A 12409-nucleotide genomic window follows, 5' to 3' on the forward strand; every position below is an offset into this window, starting at 1 on the left:
CTTTCTCACTATGGTATCTAATAAACAATGACACTAAATAGTACAGCCACAAAATTCTCATTTTTTTAAAATCTATTTTTCTCAGGTTTTTGCCTGCAATATGAGTTTTGTTATACTTACAGACACCATTCAAACTGTTTTAGAAAATTCAGAGTGTTTTCTATCCGAATGTGTTAATAATATGCATATCCTAGCTTCTGAGTTGGTGTAGGAGGCAGTTAAAAATGGGCACATATTTTTTTCAAAATTCTCAATACTGCCACCGTGGCCCGTAGAGGTTAACTTGTTAATCTCCTGGTTGTGACATACTAGTTTATAAATAGACACAAATGAAAGCACGGTACGGGAACATTGGTCAAACATATCCTGTAAAACCAGGGAGACTCCACGGCGTTGGTGGGTGGTTGTAATGTAAACGCATACCACGCCCTTCGGGGATTCCCCAATGTCAGTGCTGAGCGCTTACCCTATCGCCTTTCATTGCTCACGTGCTCTCAACTATGTAGGCTGACCTTAGTTTATGAGCGTACCAAATGTATTTTAAATCCTGTTGCTGATTTTTAAGTATTTTTATGGTTTGAACTAAATGGCCCATTTTGCATGTATACGGTGTCGCAAGATGACTTCACTTATTTTCATTTAACTGCAGTTGTGCGGGAAAAGAAAAGCGCTCGACCCGGTGGCATGAAAAGCAACAAAGGAACAGTGATTTCCTACTCAGGTGTGATCGACTTTTCCTCCGAGGACTGCTCGCACCATCAAGCAAAAGGTAGTCCTTTTAGGGTTTAAACCAGCAAAGCCTTCCTGGAGTGACTGAGGGCCGGGGGCCACCATGGCAAGCGCTAAAGATGCGAATGGGAAAGTGAATTTATTGGAGGATAACCGAATAGACTCTGGTGTTGAATCATTCCAATATTTTACGACAGATGATCCCTATAACAAAACGGTAAGGGATTCGACTTCTGAATCCAGTGAAGTCAGGGACAAATGTAGCAGCAACACGGAGGAGCGGTTGGATTCTGCTTATGGCTCGTCGTCACTAACTGTTGAGAATTTCAGTGAGATAATAGAGGGCTGCAACATTTCGGAGTCTGAAGATGACAGTGCGGAGAATACAGGATTTGAAAATAAAGAGAACCTTCTCACCAACATCACTGAAGATGGAGACACGTAGGCCTAAGTTTTTATTTATTTACATCTTTAAAGTAATACATATTTAAATGTATCCTATGCATATGTTCTTGAGTAAGTAAAATGTGTCCATGTCGACGACTTTATGGTGAAACGATGTAGCAAGAAATACACGCATATGTGGCTGTGTGCAAGCGTTGACGTATTTATTATGCATTTAATTGACACATTTCAGTATAGATAAAAGTAGGGCCAACCGTAATTTGAGTGTGATTTTCCAATCTCCTTTAATCCTAATCTCTTTGTCCATAATAACTTTTCACAGTCTAAAATGCATAACATAGGCGATTGAGTTACTAATTGGGCCATGATTACAATTATCAACCAACTTAATCCTAATGCACATTGTGATGTCTGTTCTACCCCATACATTTGTGTCCAATCTAAAACCCAACCCTTCGCTCTTAGAAGCTCCCAGATACACCCTGTACAACTGACAGAATTGGATTGGTGTTGCTCCTTGGTTGTCCTTTTATGGGGTTTCAACTGGCCATGAGAGCATAGACTAAAATTACCACTGTCAACAAACCGGTGATGTTTTCTTTGACATAATCATGTCTGATGGGATGACTGGATGTCTGTGTGTTAACCACCATAACAATTTGAAGATGGATGCATTTTTGTAGGCTAGGCCTAATGCATGAATTTGCAGCTGAACAATCAAGCAACCCACAGTGTTGTTGCTGTCAATGAATAAAAGGCTTGGGGGATGGGCTGTAGTTTTGGCCTGCGCTGGAGAAATTCACCTCTTTGCGTATGTCATGTTAATCCTATTCCCAGTCGTTATGGCATGCGATGTTGATTTAGAGAGTTTAAGTTTAGAGTGATACACTCAGGCCTGTGAAATCTGTCATGATTGTGGATGGGCTCCTGTGGGGTGCCTCGACTTGGAAAGCAGAAGTGTAAGAGACATGGCTGTGGAAATTCCCCATGATAGACAAGGCAGGGCACATGTTCACATAGTACTTCTCTCGCTAGGTCCAAGAATAGGCTGATCAATGAAATTCATACAACTTCTACACACGCAGTCACAGACATGCAAACTTTTGGCCTTATCGGCCTTCTACATGTGATTTTGCGTTCCAGTCAGTCCTGGCTTTGTCTTTGGAGTCAGTGTATTCAGAAATATATTATGTTGATCGCTATCAATTGTTCAAAGTCGAAGTGAGTCTGTGTAACCATTCCATTGATAGTAACAGCTTTTTTGTCTCTCTGACATCCTTTCATATCCTTGCTCTCGTTGTCTGACAAGGTCACAAGGAAGCATTCTCTGACCTGTACTATATTTACCTAACAACAGAAAGAACCCACAATACGTTACATCAATCCTGTGACTTGAGAAAGTATCACAGTGCAGGCATTTGATTTCCCTCATGGGATTTTTTTCTTTGTTTTATCTTACCCAACTGTTATTCAAACTAGGAAGTTCCATTTGAGATTTATTTTTAAAAGTAGATTTTTCCAAGGAAGATCTTGCCATGCGATGCATTTGACCTTGTATCTTTCAAAAGTTGAAAGAATGCTGGAAAGTTCTGTAGTCTGGTCCCATATGTTTGTCACACCAAACATTAACCATAGGAGTTGGCAAGACAGCACAAACCGATATGGGACCAGGCTACTGGCTCTGCTTTGAAGAGGAGTTATTAAATCATAATCTACGGTCTTATTTGTGCAAGTAAATGTTTTTAGTTTTTTTAAGTTGCTTTTTTTTATGTCAAATGGATTGTCTTAAAATGAAGTTGCAAGATAAATGGATTTGCCTGAAGCCATTTAGCATGGAACAAGGATAGGCTAAACAAGTTACTACTTTAACATTAATTAGTTATGTAGACAATGAGTGCCCTGGTCAAAAGTAGTGCACTATTTAGGGAATAGAGCCCTGGTCAAAAGTAGTGCACTATGTAGGGAGTGGTGTGTGAACAACGTGTTCTGGAAAGCCTTGTTGTAGAGCACGGCAGTGTTGTAAAGCACAGCAGTGGCCTTGTTCCATTTCCTGCATTTGGCTCTTTTGTCTGCTAGAACTTCCCCTTTAGCTTTTGGGGTAAGGGTTTCTTGTTTTCCACTTTGATTGAATGTCATGACTTTGTATATGGGCTGCAGTAAAGAACACAATGCATTGCATTTGCTATTTTAACTGACTAGTTCAAGTCCATAGGCCTGAGGCTTGTGTTTGCTGAACATTCAGTAATAACCCGATGGTTCTGTTTGTTCGATCTTAGGATATTATCCAAATAACTTGAGTTCAATTACAACGACTGATAACTGTGAAGATAAATATTTTAAGTGCTTTGTGGAATCAAACATCCTCTTGACATGACTATTCTTTGCATAAAAGTTCCATTATTGCGCAACATTCGCAACCACTGAGCACTGTGGCCTACTAAGCTGTTTTCATTCATGGGGTGGTATGTGTTACATTTCCAGGTAGATCTAGATGACATTCTAAGAATTCTCCAGCAGGTAATTCTTTCCATCACATGATGAAATCCATTTATTATATCCTGTGGCTGCTCACATTTAAATATTTAAATTAAAGTAACTAGGAATGTCATGAGAAATGTTTACACTCTCCCCAGGCTGCTCACTTTTCAGTTGAATGCAACGTTTAAGTAACCGCAACTCAAAACTGCTTTTGTTTGCTTTGCGGCCTAGGCGGGGTTACTGCAGAAGCACTTTGTGACAACTGCAATGTAAAATGTAAAATCTGATAGATTTATGATTGACATTTTATAAGAAATGGTTTGTTTTTGTCGCCCCTCCAGACTCCTGCATTTAGCCATCATCCATGAAGATGAACTCTTTGCTCACCAATTGATACAGCTGTTCCCCAAAGATGTCTTGGACATTCAGAACAACTTGTACCAGGTACAGAAGACACAGCCACACCCCCTTCTCTTTACACCCTCAACACGGGTACTGGTGTACTGAAACTACTTAACCTTCATGATACTTCCTCTTGACGATTGCAACTGCCAATGTTTATGACAACAACAGAGATGATAATGTTATTTCTGCATCCTGTAATTGAAGAGCATTCTCTTCCCCTTTCTCCAGTACTACATCCTCTCACTGGAACGGTTCAGTGGGTGAAAGGGGTTCTAGGGTTATTTCATAAGGGAGTTTAAATGGGAATTGGAAACTCCCCTGCTTTCCCGTGTTCAAAAACAAGAAATCTTGTCTGGAATATTTTTGTCTCTAAGGCTGAGATTACATAGGCAGCCCAATTAGATTTTTTTTAAATTCACCAATTGGTCTTTTGACCAATCACATCTGATCTTTTCACATCAGATTTTTTTCATTGGTGGAAGAAATATCAGAATTGGGCTGCCTGAGAAAATGCAGTCAGAGATGAGAAATGTGCAACTGGACAGTGCATATTTAAGAGGAGCTTTGACTGAACATTAAGTGGGTGGGGTGTGTAACCTGTCACTTAAAGGGGCGAGGGAGGTATGAGGGGTGGTGAGGCAAGCTGACGGGGCGTTTGAGACATCCTGATGGGTCAGAGAGGAAAATGTCTGGGAGGTCAGAAATGACAGTCAGCATTTTGCACCATGACTCACACACATATAGCCTTGTTCTCTCAGCGTTTACCAAAAGCCACGCGAGCAATGGTGGCCCTACTGGTGATATTAGTCAGCCCTACCCAGTTCAATCAGGAGTTTCACATTGAGATGTCTCAGGCCTACCAATGGATATTTGCTAATCACCTCACTTGGCATTAGAGCTCTATAGTAAAGCTCAGTGTGTTTTCTTTCTTCCCTCTTTGTATATTTTTATCCCACGTTCTCTCGACCCTCTGCCCCACTCTCTTTCTTTAACTCCCTATCTCGCTCGTTCGCTATCTCTCAGGTATTTTGGATGTTTATTTTTGTCCTTTCTCCTCGATCTCAAGTGCAGCCGTGTGAGTCTGTCGTCGTGGTGATCGTGGCTTGAGATTTGTCTCTCCCCTGATCATTGTTGCAGTTTCTTTTTTTTATTTCTCTTTTCTGGATGCTTTTCAATACTAGCTACTGTACTGAAGATCAGCTCCTATATCGGGTCTTAGTAATCCTGATTGTACTCAAATCCCTTAGAAAGAGGGTACATACTGACTCCAAGTCAGATATCACACCCTCTTCCCATACTAACCCTTTGTTGGTTTGTTCGGGTTGGTACGTGGTCCCATAGAATTACAAAAAAGGGGATCCCCATCCCAGTCAATGTTCAGTGGTGGGTGGGCTGGCGGCTATATTGAGTCTACCCATGGGAGTTATTATTTTGTATGCATGTTCCCAGACCCCGCTACACCTAGCCACCTACCTGAACCTTTCGTCGGTGGTGCGGGACCTGGTGGAGAGCGGGGCCAGCCTGGAGCTGCAGGACCAGGAGGGGAACACGCCGCTCCACATGGCTTGTGAACAGGGCTGGGCCGAGTGCGCTACTGAGATGACCCGGAATGTCTCCCCCAGCAAGCTGGCCCCTGTGCTCGAGTCCCAGAACTGGAGAGGTGAGAAAGCAGGACCCATATTAATTTGGCTCCAAAAGCGAGAAAAAAAAAAGAAAAACAGGGAGGGACTATCTTGACATGTCTCTTGCAAAATGTTTTTCTACGGTGCAATAATGAAAGCAACTCTGGGCCACCTTCAGTAGGAAAATGTGTAATGTTGCAGATAGAAATATGATAAATAGAGCTGACGTGATGCCTTATTCTACATGTCAGGGAAGCAGAATTGTTTGAGTTTATTTTTTATTTTTACAGGGACAGTGCACATTAATCAACGTTTCAGTAAAAGTGCCAACCGGCTAATTAGCCAACCGGCTAATTTTCAACCGCAGTCCCTGGGCAGGTTTTTAAAAACAATTACAATACAGACAATCAATGAGCAGTGAGCACATGCAGAGCAACATAGGACAAGCAAGACATAGCATGCAGACAGAGCAACATAGCACAAAAAGCAACAAAGTGTTTCCATACCTCACAAGCTACAGACAACATGGAAAGCAGCAATACACAGCTAGGGATTATGTTCACAAATCTGATTGACCTTTAGCCATGTCTTCATGTTTTTTGTGAAAGTGTGATAGGTGGTGCAGTTATGTGTGTCTGATGGCAGTGTATTCCAGACATGGGAAGCTCTCACAGAGAAAGCAGATTGACTAAAGGTGCTTTTCCTTAACCTTTTCAGGCCAGACGTCACCAATATCCAATGGTAGAGCGTGGCGCGAAATACAAATACCTCAAAAATGCTATAACTTCAATTTCTCAAACATATTACTATTTTACACCATTTTAAAGACAAGACTCTCTTTAATCTAACCACATTCTCCGATTTCAAAAAGGCTTTACAGCGAAAGCAAAACATTAGATTATGTCAGGAGAGTACCCTACCAAAAAAAATCACACAGCCATTTTCAAAGCAAGAATATGCCACAAAAACCAAAACCACAGCTAAATGCAGCACTAACCTTTGATCTTCATCAGATGACACTCCAAGGACATTATGTTATACAATACATGCATGTTTTGTTCAATCAAGTTCATATTTATATCAAAAAACAGCTTTTTACATTAGCATGTGATATTCAGAACTAGCATACCCACCGCAAACGTCCCGTGAATTTACTAAATTACTCATGATAAACGTTCACAAAAAACATAATTATTTGGAGAATTATAGATACAGAACTCCTTTATGCAATCGCGGTGTCAGATTTTAAAATAGCTTTTCGGCGAAAGCACATTTTGCAATATTCTGAGTAGATAGCTCGGCCATCACAGGCTAGCTAATTTGACACCCACCAAGTTTGGTGCTCACTAAACTCAGAATTACTATAAGAAAAATTGGATTACCTTTGCTGTTCTTTGTCAGAATGCACTCCCAGGACTTCTACTTCAACAACAAATGTTGTTTTTGTTCCATATAATCCATAGTTATATCCAAATAGCTCAGTTTTGTTCATGCGTCGAGATCACTATCCGAAGGGTGACGCGCGAGCGAATTTCGTGATTTTTTTTAGATTTTTTATATTCCATTACCGTACTTCGAAGCATGTCAAACGCTGTTTAAAATCCATTTTTATGCTATTTTTCTCGTAAAATAGCGATAATATTCCAACTGGGCAATGTTGTATTCATTCAAAGGCTGAAAGAAAAAAATGGAGTAGTCTCGTGACCGCGCATCTCCAGTGTCACTGTTCCCAGCCTGACCACTAACAAATACTCCTGCTGTTCTTCGCCCAGAGACTGCAGACACCCCATTACACTTTCTGGCGCCTTCTGAGAGCCAATGGAAGCCTTAGAAAATGTCACGTTACAGCAGAGATGCTGTATTTTCAATAGAGATGCTACAGAAGGACAATAAATTGTCAGACAGGGCACTTCCTGTATGGAATCTTCTCAGGTTTTGGCCTGCCATATGAGTTCTGTTATAGTCACAGACACCATTCAAACAGTTTTAGAAACTTTAGAGTGTTTTCTATCCAAATCGACTAATTATATGCATATTCTAGTTTCTGGGCAGGAGTAGTAACCAGATTAAATCGGGTACGTTTTTTTATCCGGCCGTGAAAATACTGCCCCCTATCCCAAACAGGTTTTTAAGGGAACTATACAGTCACCTCTCATGGCAGACATTGCACTGGATCTGCTGCCATATGTTTGGTTTTCTGTTTAACCAAAGTACTGAGTGGAGGGTGAACCAGGCCATTTAGCATCTTGTATACAAGACGTGTCGGTGTATTGCACAAGATTTTCCCAACTCAGGAGCTCATGCTTTCTGAGGATGTAACAGTGATGATGGCTATTGGGCTTCCTATCAAGCACTTTGAGAGCCTGTTTGTAGACAGACTGAATGAGTTTTAATGTTAAGTGGGGGAGTATCATAGATCTGTTTTTAATGTATTTCCATTTGAACATTCCATAACTTTTGCCTACTGACCAGGGCCCAGGATGATCAGCTTGTAGGCTGTGTACGAGGCTATAATGATACCATGATGTGATGGCTCTTTATTTAGTGTCAATTCCTGTTGATGTGTTGGCGTCTATCCGAGGACGTACCCACCTCGCGTGTTGTGTTTTATTGCACTGTGCGAGACAACTGGTGTAAATGAATCATTGTTGTCTAGCTAGTTTTCGATGTTCCCGGCTTAGTAGGCTTTGCAGATGTGAATCATGTTTATAGATGTAAACAATTGTATATTTTGTTTGGTATGTAGGTTATTGTGTGTCACGTGGTATGACCTTACCGACTCTTGTTTGATACTAGCTATAACATCTACTCAAATTCATCAAATCGCACATTCAGAAAGGTGGTTTTTGAAAAAGAATGTCTTTTTCAGGTCTCACCCCTCTCCACCTAGCCACTGTGAACAGGCAGCATCGTCTGATGACGCTACTGATGAAAAAAGGGGCAGACCTCAACATCCAGGTTCGTCCAGTTACTCCCCCGGATGTACTCTGTTACAATAACCTTGCTATGAGCACTAGATGTTGAGCCCAGAGCCCAGACAATTTTGCTCACTGGGCTTGTATTACTCACGTAGTGCATTACATTGTGCTATAACACTGTAGTTAGTACTTCAATGTGTCATAGCTAAATCCTCTTAATTTGTAGTAGTGCAGAGAAATATTTACCTCGACATAGATGATCAAACTACACTGTCCTAAGTGAATGTATCATGTCATAATGAGTGCATGGTATTTATTTAGAAGTACAGTGTCTCCTTCAAGCTATGTACTTTACTACTTTACTGTACTCCCATCTGCTGCACTTGTGTACTGCTGTAGTGAGACTGATAGTGATATGGCCTTGAGCTCAGCAGGTTCTGATAGATTCATGACAAGGTAATTAGAGTTGGGTCATGAGGCTGCTGGGCTAGAAAGCCTGATGTAATGGTGGCTTTTTCTGGAGCAGCTAGACTCGTCAGAGAAGAGGCCCAGGCCAGCAAGTCTGAGTCAGACACAGATAGATATAGAACACAACATAGTAGACTGACCTAACCCTACCCTAGATATCTTTCTGTGCGAAATAAACATGCTATAGAGTAGATATCAAGCTGCCTCATTGAATGTTTTCAGTATTTGAATTGTATGGAAGAGGACAGTTTGTAAAATGTCCTTACTAAGATTTGTTGACCCTTTGCTCCCTCCATTTGTGCCATTCCCATCCTATTTTGAGGGCACATTTTATTTATCGAGTCCCTAGCCCACGCCTGTCTTCTCTCTCTCCCCCAGGAAGGTACGAGCGGTAAAACACCTCTCCATCTGGCAGTTGAGCTCCATGACATTGTCTCTATGGCGCTGCTATTGAACAAGGGAGCCGATGTGGACGTGCCGATGTTTAATGGCTGCACGCCACTTCACCTCGCCGTTGGCCGGCAGGACGCAGCCATCGCCAACCTGCTCTGTCAATCCGGGGCTGATAAGATGCTGAGGAACATAGAGGATGAGACGGCACTGGATCTAGCTGGCGGCAATGATGATGTGAGATATAGAGGAAGGGCCAGAGTCCTACACACAATCCTTGGAGTGGACTAAAAAGCACTTTCAATGCAGATTCTCCATTGAACATGCTTTTTAGTCCAGGACTATAGTTATAGCCTTAATCTACACTATATTTACAAAAGTATATGGACTCCCCTTCAAGTTAGTGCATTTGGCTCTTTCAGCCACCCATTGCAGACGGGTGTATAAAATCGAGCACACAGCCATGCATTCTCCAGACTTTTTAGCAGATGAATGGCCTTACTGAAGAGCTCAGTGACTTTCAACATGGCACTGTCATAGGATGCCACCTTTCCAACAAGTCAGTTCTTCACATTTCTGTCCTGCTAGAGCTGCCCCGGTCAACTGTAAGTGGTGTTATTGTGAAGTGGAAAAGTCTAGGAGCAACAGCGGCTCAGTCGTGAAGTGGTAGGCCACACAGGCTTACAGAACGGGACCGCTGAGTGCTGAAGCGCGTAGCGTGTCTGTCCTCGGTTGCAACACTCAACGTCGGCATAAGAACTGTTCGTCGGGATCTTCATGAAATGGGATTCCATGCTTGAGCAGTAGCACACAAGCCTAAGATCACCATGCGCAATGCGGCTGGAGTGGTGTATAGCTCGCTCGCCATTGGCCTCTGGAGCAGTGGAAACGTGTTCTCTGGAGTGATGAATCACACTTCACCATCGGGCAGTCCGACGGACAAATCTGGGTTTGGAGGATGCCAGGAAAACGCTACCTGCCCCAATGCATAGTGCCAACTGTAAAGTTGGTGGAGGAGGGCTAATGGCTTGGGGCTGTTTTTCATGGTTCCAGGGAAGGGAAATCTTAACGCTATTGCATACAATGACATTCTAGACGATTCTGTGCATCCAACTTTGTGGCAACAGTTTGGGGAAGGCCCTTTCCTTTTACAGCATGACAATGCCCCCGTGCACAAAGTGAAGTCCATATAGAAAAATGGTTTGTTGAGATCGGTGTGGAAGAACTTGACTGGCCTGCACAGAGCCTTGACCTCAACCACATCAAACACCTTTGGGATGAATTGGGACGCCGACTGCGAGCTAGGCCTAATTGCCCAACATCAGTGCCCGGTCTCAATAATACTCGTGTGGCTGATTGGAAGAAAGTCCCTGCAGCAATAGTCCAACATCTAGTGGAGGCTGTTATACTAGCAAAGGGGGGACCAACTCCATATTAATGGCCATGATTTTGGAACGAGATGTTTGATGAGCAGGTGTCCACATTCTTGGTCATGTAGTGAATGTCTGGGAAACCAGCTCAAAGTGTTTCATGTGACTCAAAGTCTGATATTCTCTGAGAATGCTTGAAATACATTTTTCTTATGCTTTGGGGGGGGTGAAACATCTCCAGATTATTACCTGTTGTGAAGGAGACTGACTGGACTGTTGTCTGGTCAAATGTAGAACATATAATGTGACATGTAACCCCCACCATATGCTTTTCTTTCAGATCCTTGCTCTTTTCCCTTTTGATGATATCCAAATCCAGGGCAGGTCAGTGGTTAGAGTACCATTCTGACTGTGTATTCTCTCCACCTGAATACTCTACAACGGGTGACATTTGACCTCTTGAACATCATCATGGAGCCTCGTCAGAAAAGTGTAGCTTTATATCAATCATGTTTGTAATTTGCTGTTTTAAAGGTGATTTTTCATTTACATAAATCTTCGCTGTAGGGTTATTTATCGTTGATGTGCGGTGTGTGAACTCTTTAGACACTCACATTGAAAAGTTGCTTATTCTCTGCTAGCAAAGTGGTACAAAGGTGTCTGTCATATAATTTGATGGTTGATACCTGTTTTCAAATACAGAAAAATCAGCAGGAAAATGTAATGTAGACTTAAATGAAACATTTGCTCATACTAGGTAACTGATTTACTACCAAAAACAATTGTATGAATATGAGCAGAAATAATTAAATAAATGTTTAATTTCCCTATACACAGGGAATCTACCTCTATCACGTGTGTGTATATAATATCTGACTTATAGTGGGAAATGTAGCTTCAACAAAGAAAATACATTGCTGTCATGCTATAAATAAACATTGTTTCAGCTTGAACATGCTTTTCAATTATACTTTAGTCACTAAATCTGTAATGGAGAGAAGTTCTTCATCATAATTTAATATCGTTCATTGTATGTTTCAGTTCTCGGTTTCTGCTTTGAATGCATTGACTTGCCACTAAGACACAATCATAACTAAGACACAATCATAACAGCTGTATTTTCAGTACAGTAAAATCCCTTTTTTACCATCGTTCTCCTCCATCTCTGATAAATCAGGAATGATCCTGGTTATGGTGTACTGAATCAGACTGGCTTGTTTAGATGTTTTTCCTTCTCTTAACACTTTCAAACTCTTATTTTGTAATAAAATAAATACGATTATAGCTTCACTCTTTTTTGGGAGGGGGGTCATTGTCAAACTATATTTGGAGTTTTTAATTGAAGTGGGGCATTAATTGTTTATAGTACTGTATATGTACATCTGAGCAGGGAGGATAATACAAAAAGGATAGCATCTGGAATTAAGGATTTAATCAATTATGTAGATTAATATACTGTAGACTAGATGTTTTGTGGCAAAGAATCTGGTTGGACAACACTCACATTTTAATCAAAGTTTTTAGCAGGCTATTGCTGACTCAACATGTACAGCAAATCCATCCAATAAATTGTTCTAAACATTGTAGGATGCTGACTTGGGCGAACAAAGCCTCATAACTACAA

The 12409-nt window shown here is 41.4% G+C and overlaps 1 protein-coding gene across 1 annotated transcript; it reads left to right on the plus strand.

Moving 5' to 3' along the window:
- Positions 1-491: 491 nt before the first annotated feature.
- LOC115196003 (NF-kappa-B inhibitor epsilon) lies at positions 492-12069 on the plus strand. Its single transcript, XM_029756436.1, has 6 exons — positions 492-1170; positions 3954-4056; positions 5467-5677; positions 8509-8597; positions 9404-9652; positions 11126-12069. Exons 1-6 carry the CDS (start codon positions 833-835, stop codon positions 11192-11194), a joined length of 1059 nt encoding a protein of 352 aa, XP_029612296.1. The 5' UTR covers positions 492-832; the 3' UTR covers positions 11195-12069.
- The last annotated feature ends 340 nt before the right edge of the window (positions 12070-12409 follow it).

The sequence above is a fragment of the Salmo trutta genome, chromosome 1, assembly GCF_901001165.1.
Source record: "Salmo trutta chromosome 1, fSalTru1.1, whole genome shotgun sequence".
NCBI classification, from domain to species: Eukaryota; Metazoa; Chordata; class Actinopteri; order Salmoniformes; family Salmonidae; genus Salmo; species Salmo trutta.

What these genes read in the sequence shown, in the direction of transcription:
- LOC115196003 (XM_029756436.1), top strand. Translation starts at nt 833, where the DNA reads ATGGCAAGCGCTAAAGATGCGAATGGGAAAGTGAATTTATTGGAGGAT. An exon ending in ATCACTGAAGATGGAGACAC is followed by an intron (nt 1,171 to 3,953) that starts GTAGGCCTAAGT and finishes TCGCCCCTCCAG; the next exon opens with ACTCCTGCATTTAGCCATCA. An exon ending in CGAGTCCCAGAACTGGAGAG is followed by an intron (nt 5,678 to 8,508) that starts GTGAGAAAGCAG and finishes TGTCTTTTTCAG; the next exon opens with GTCTCACCCCTCTCCACCTA.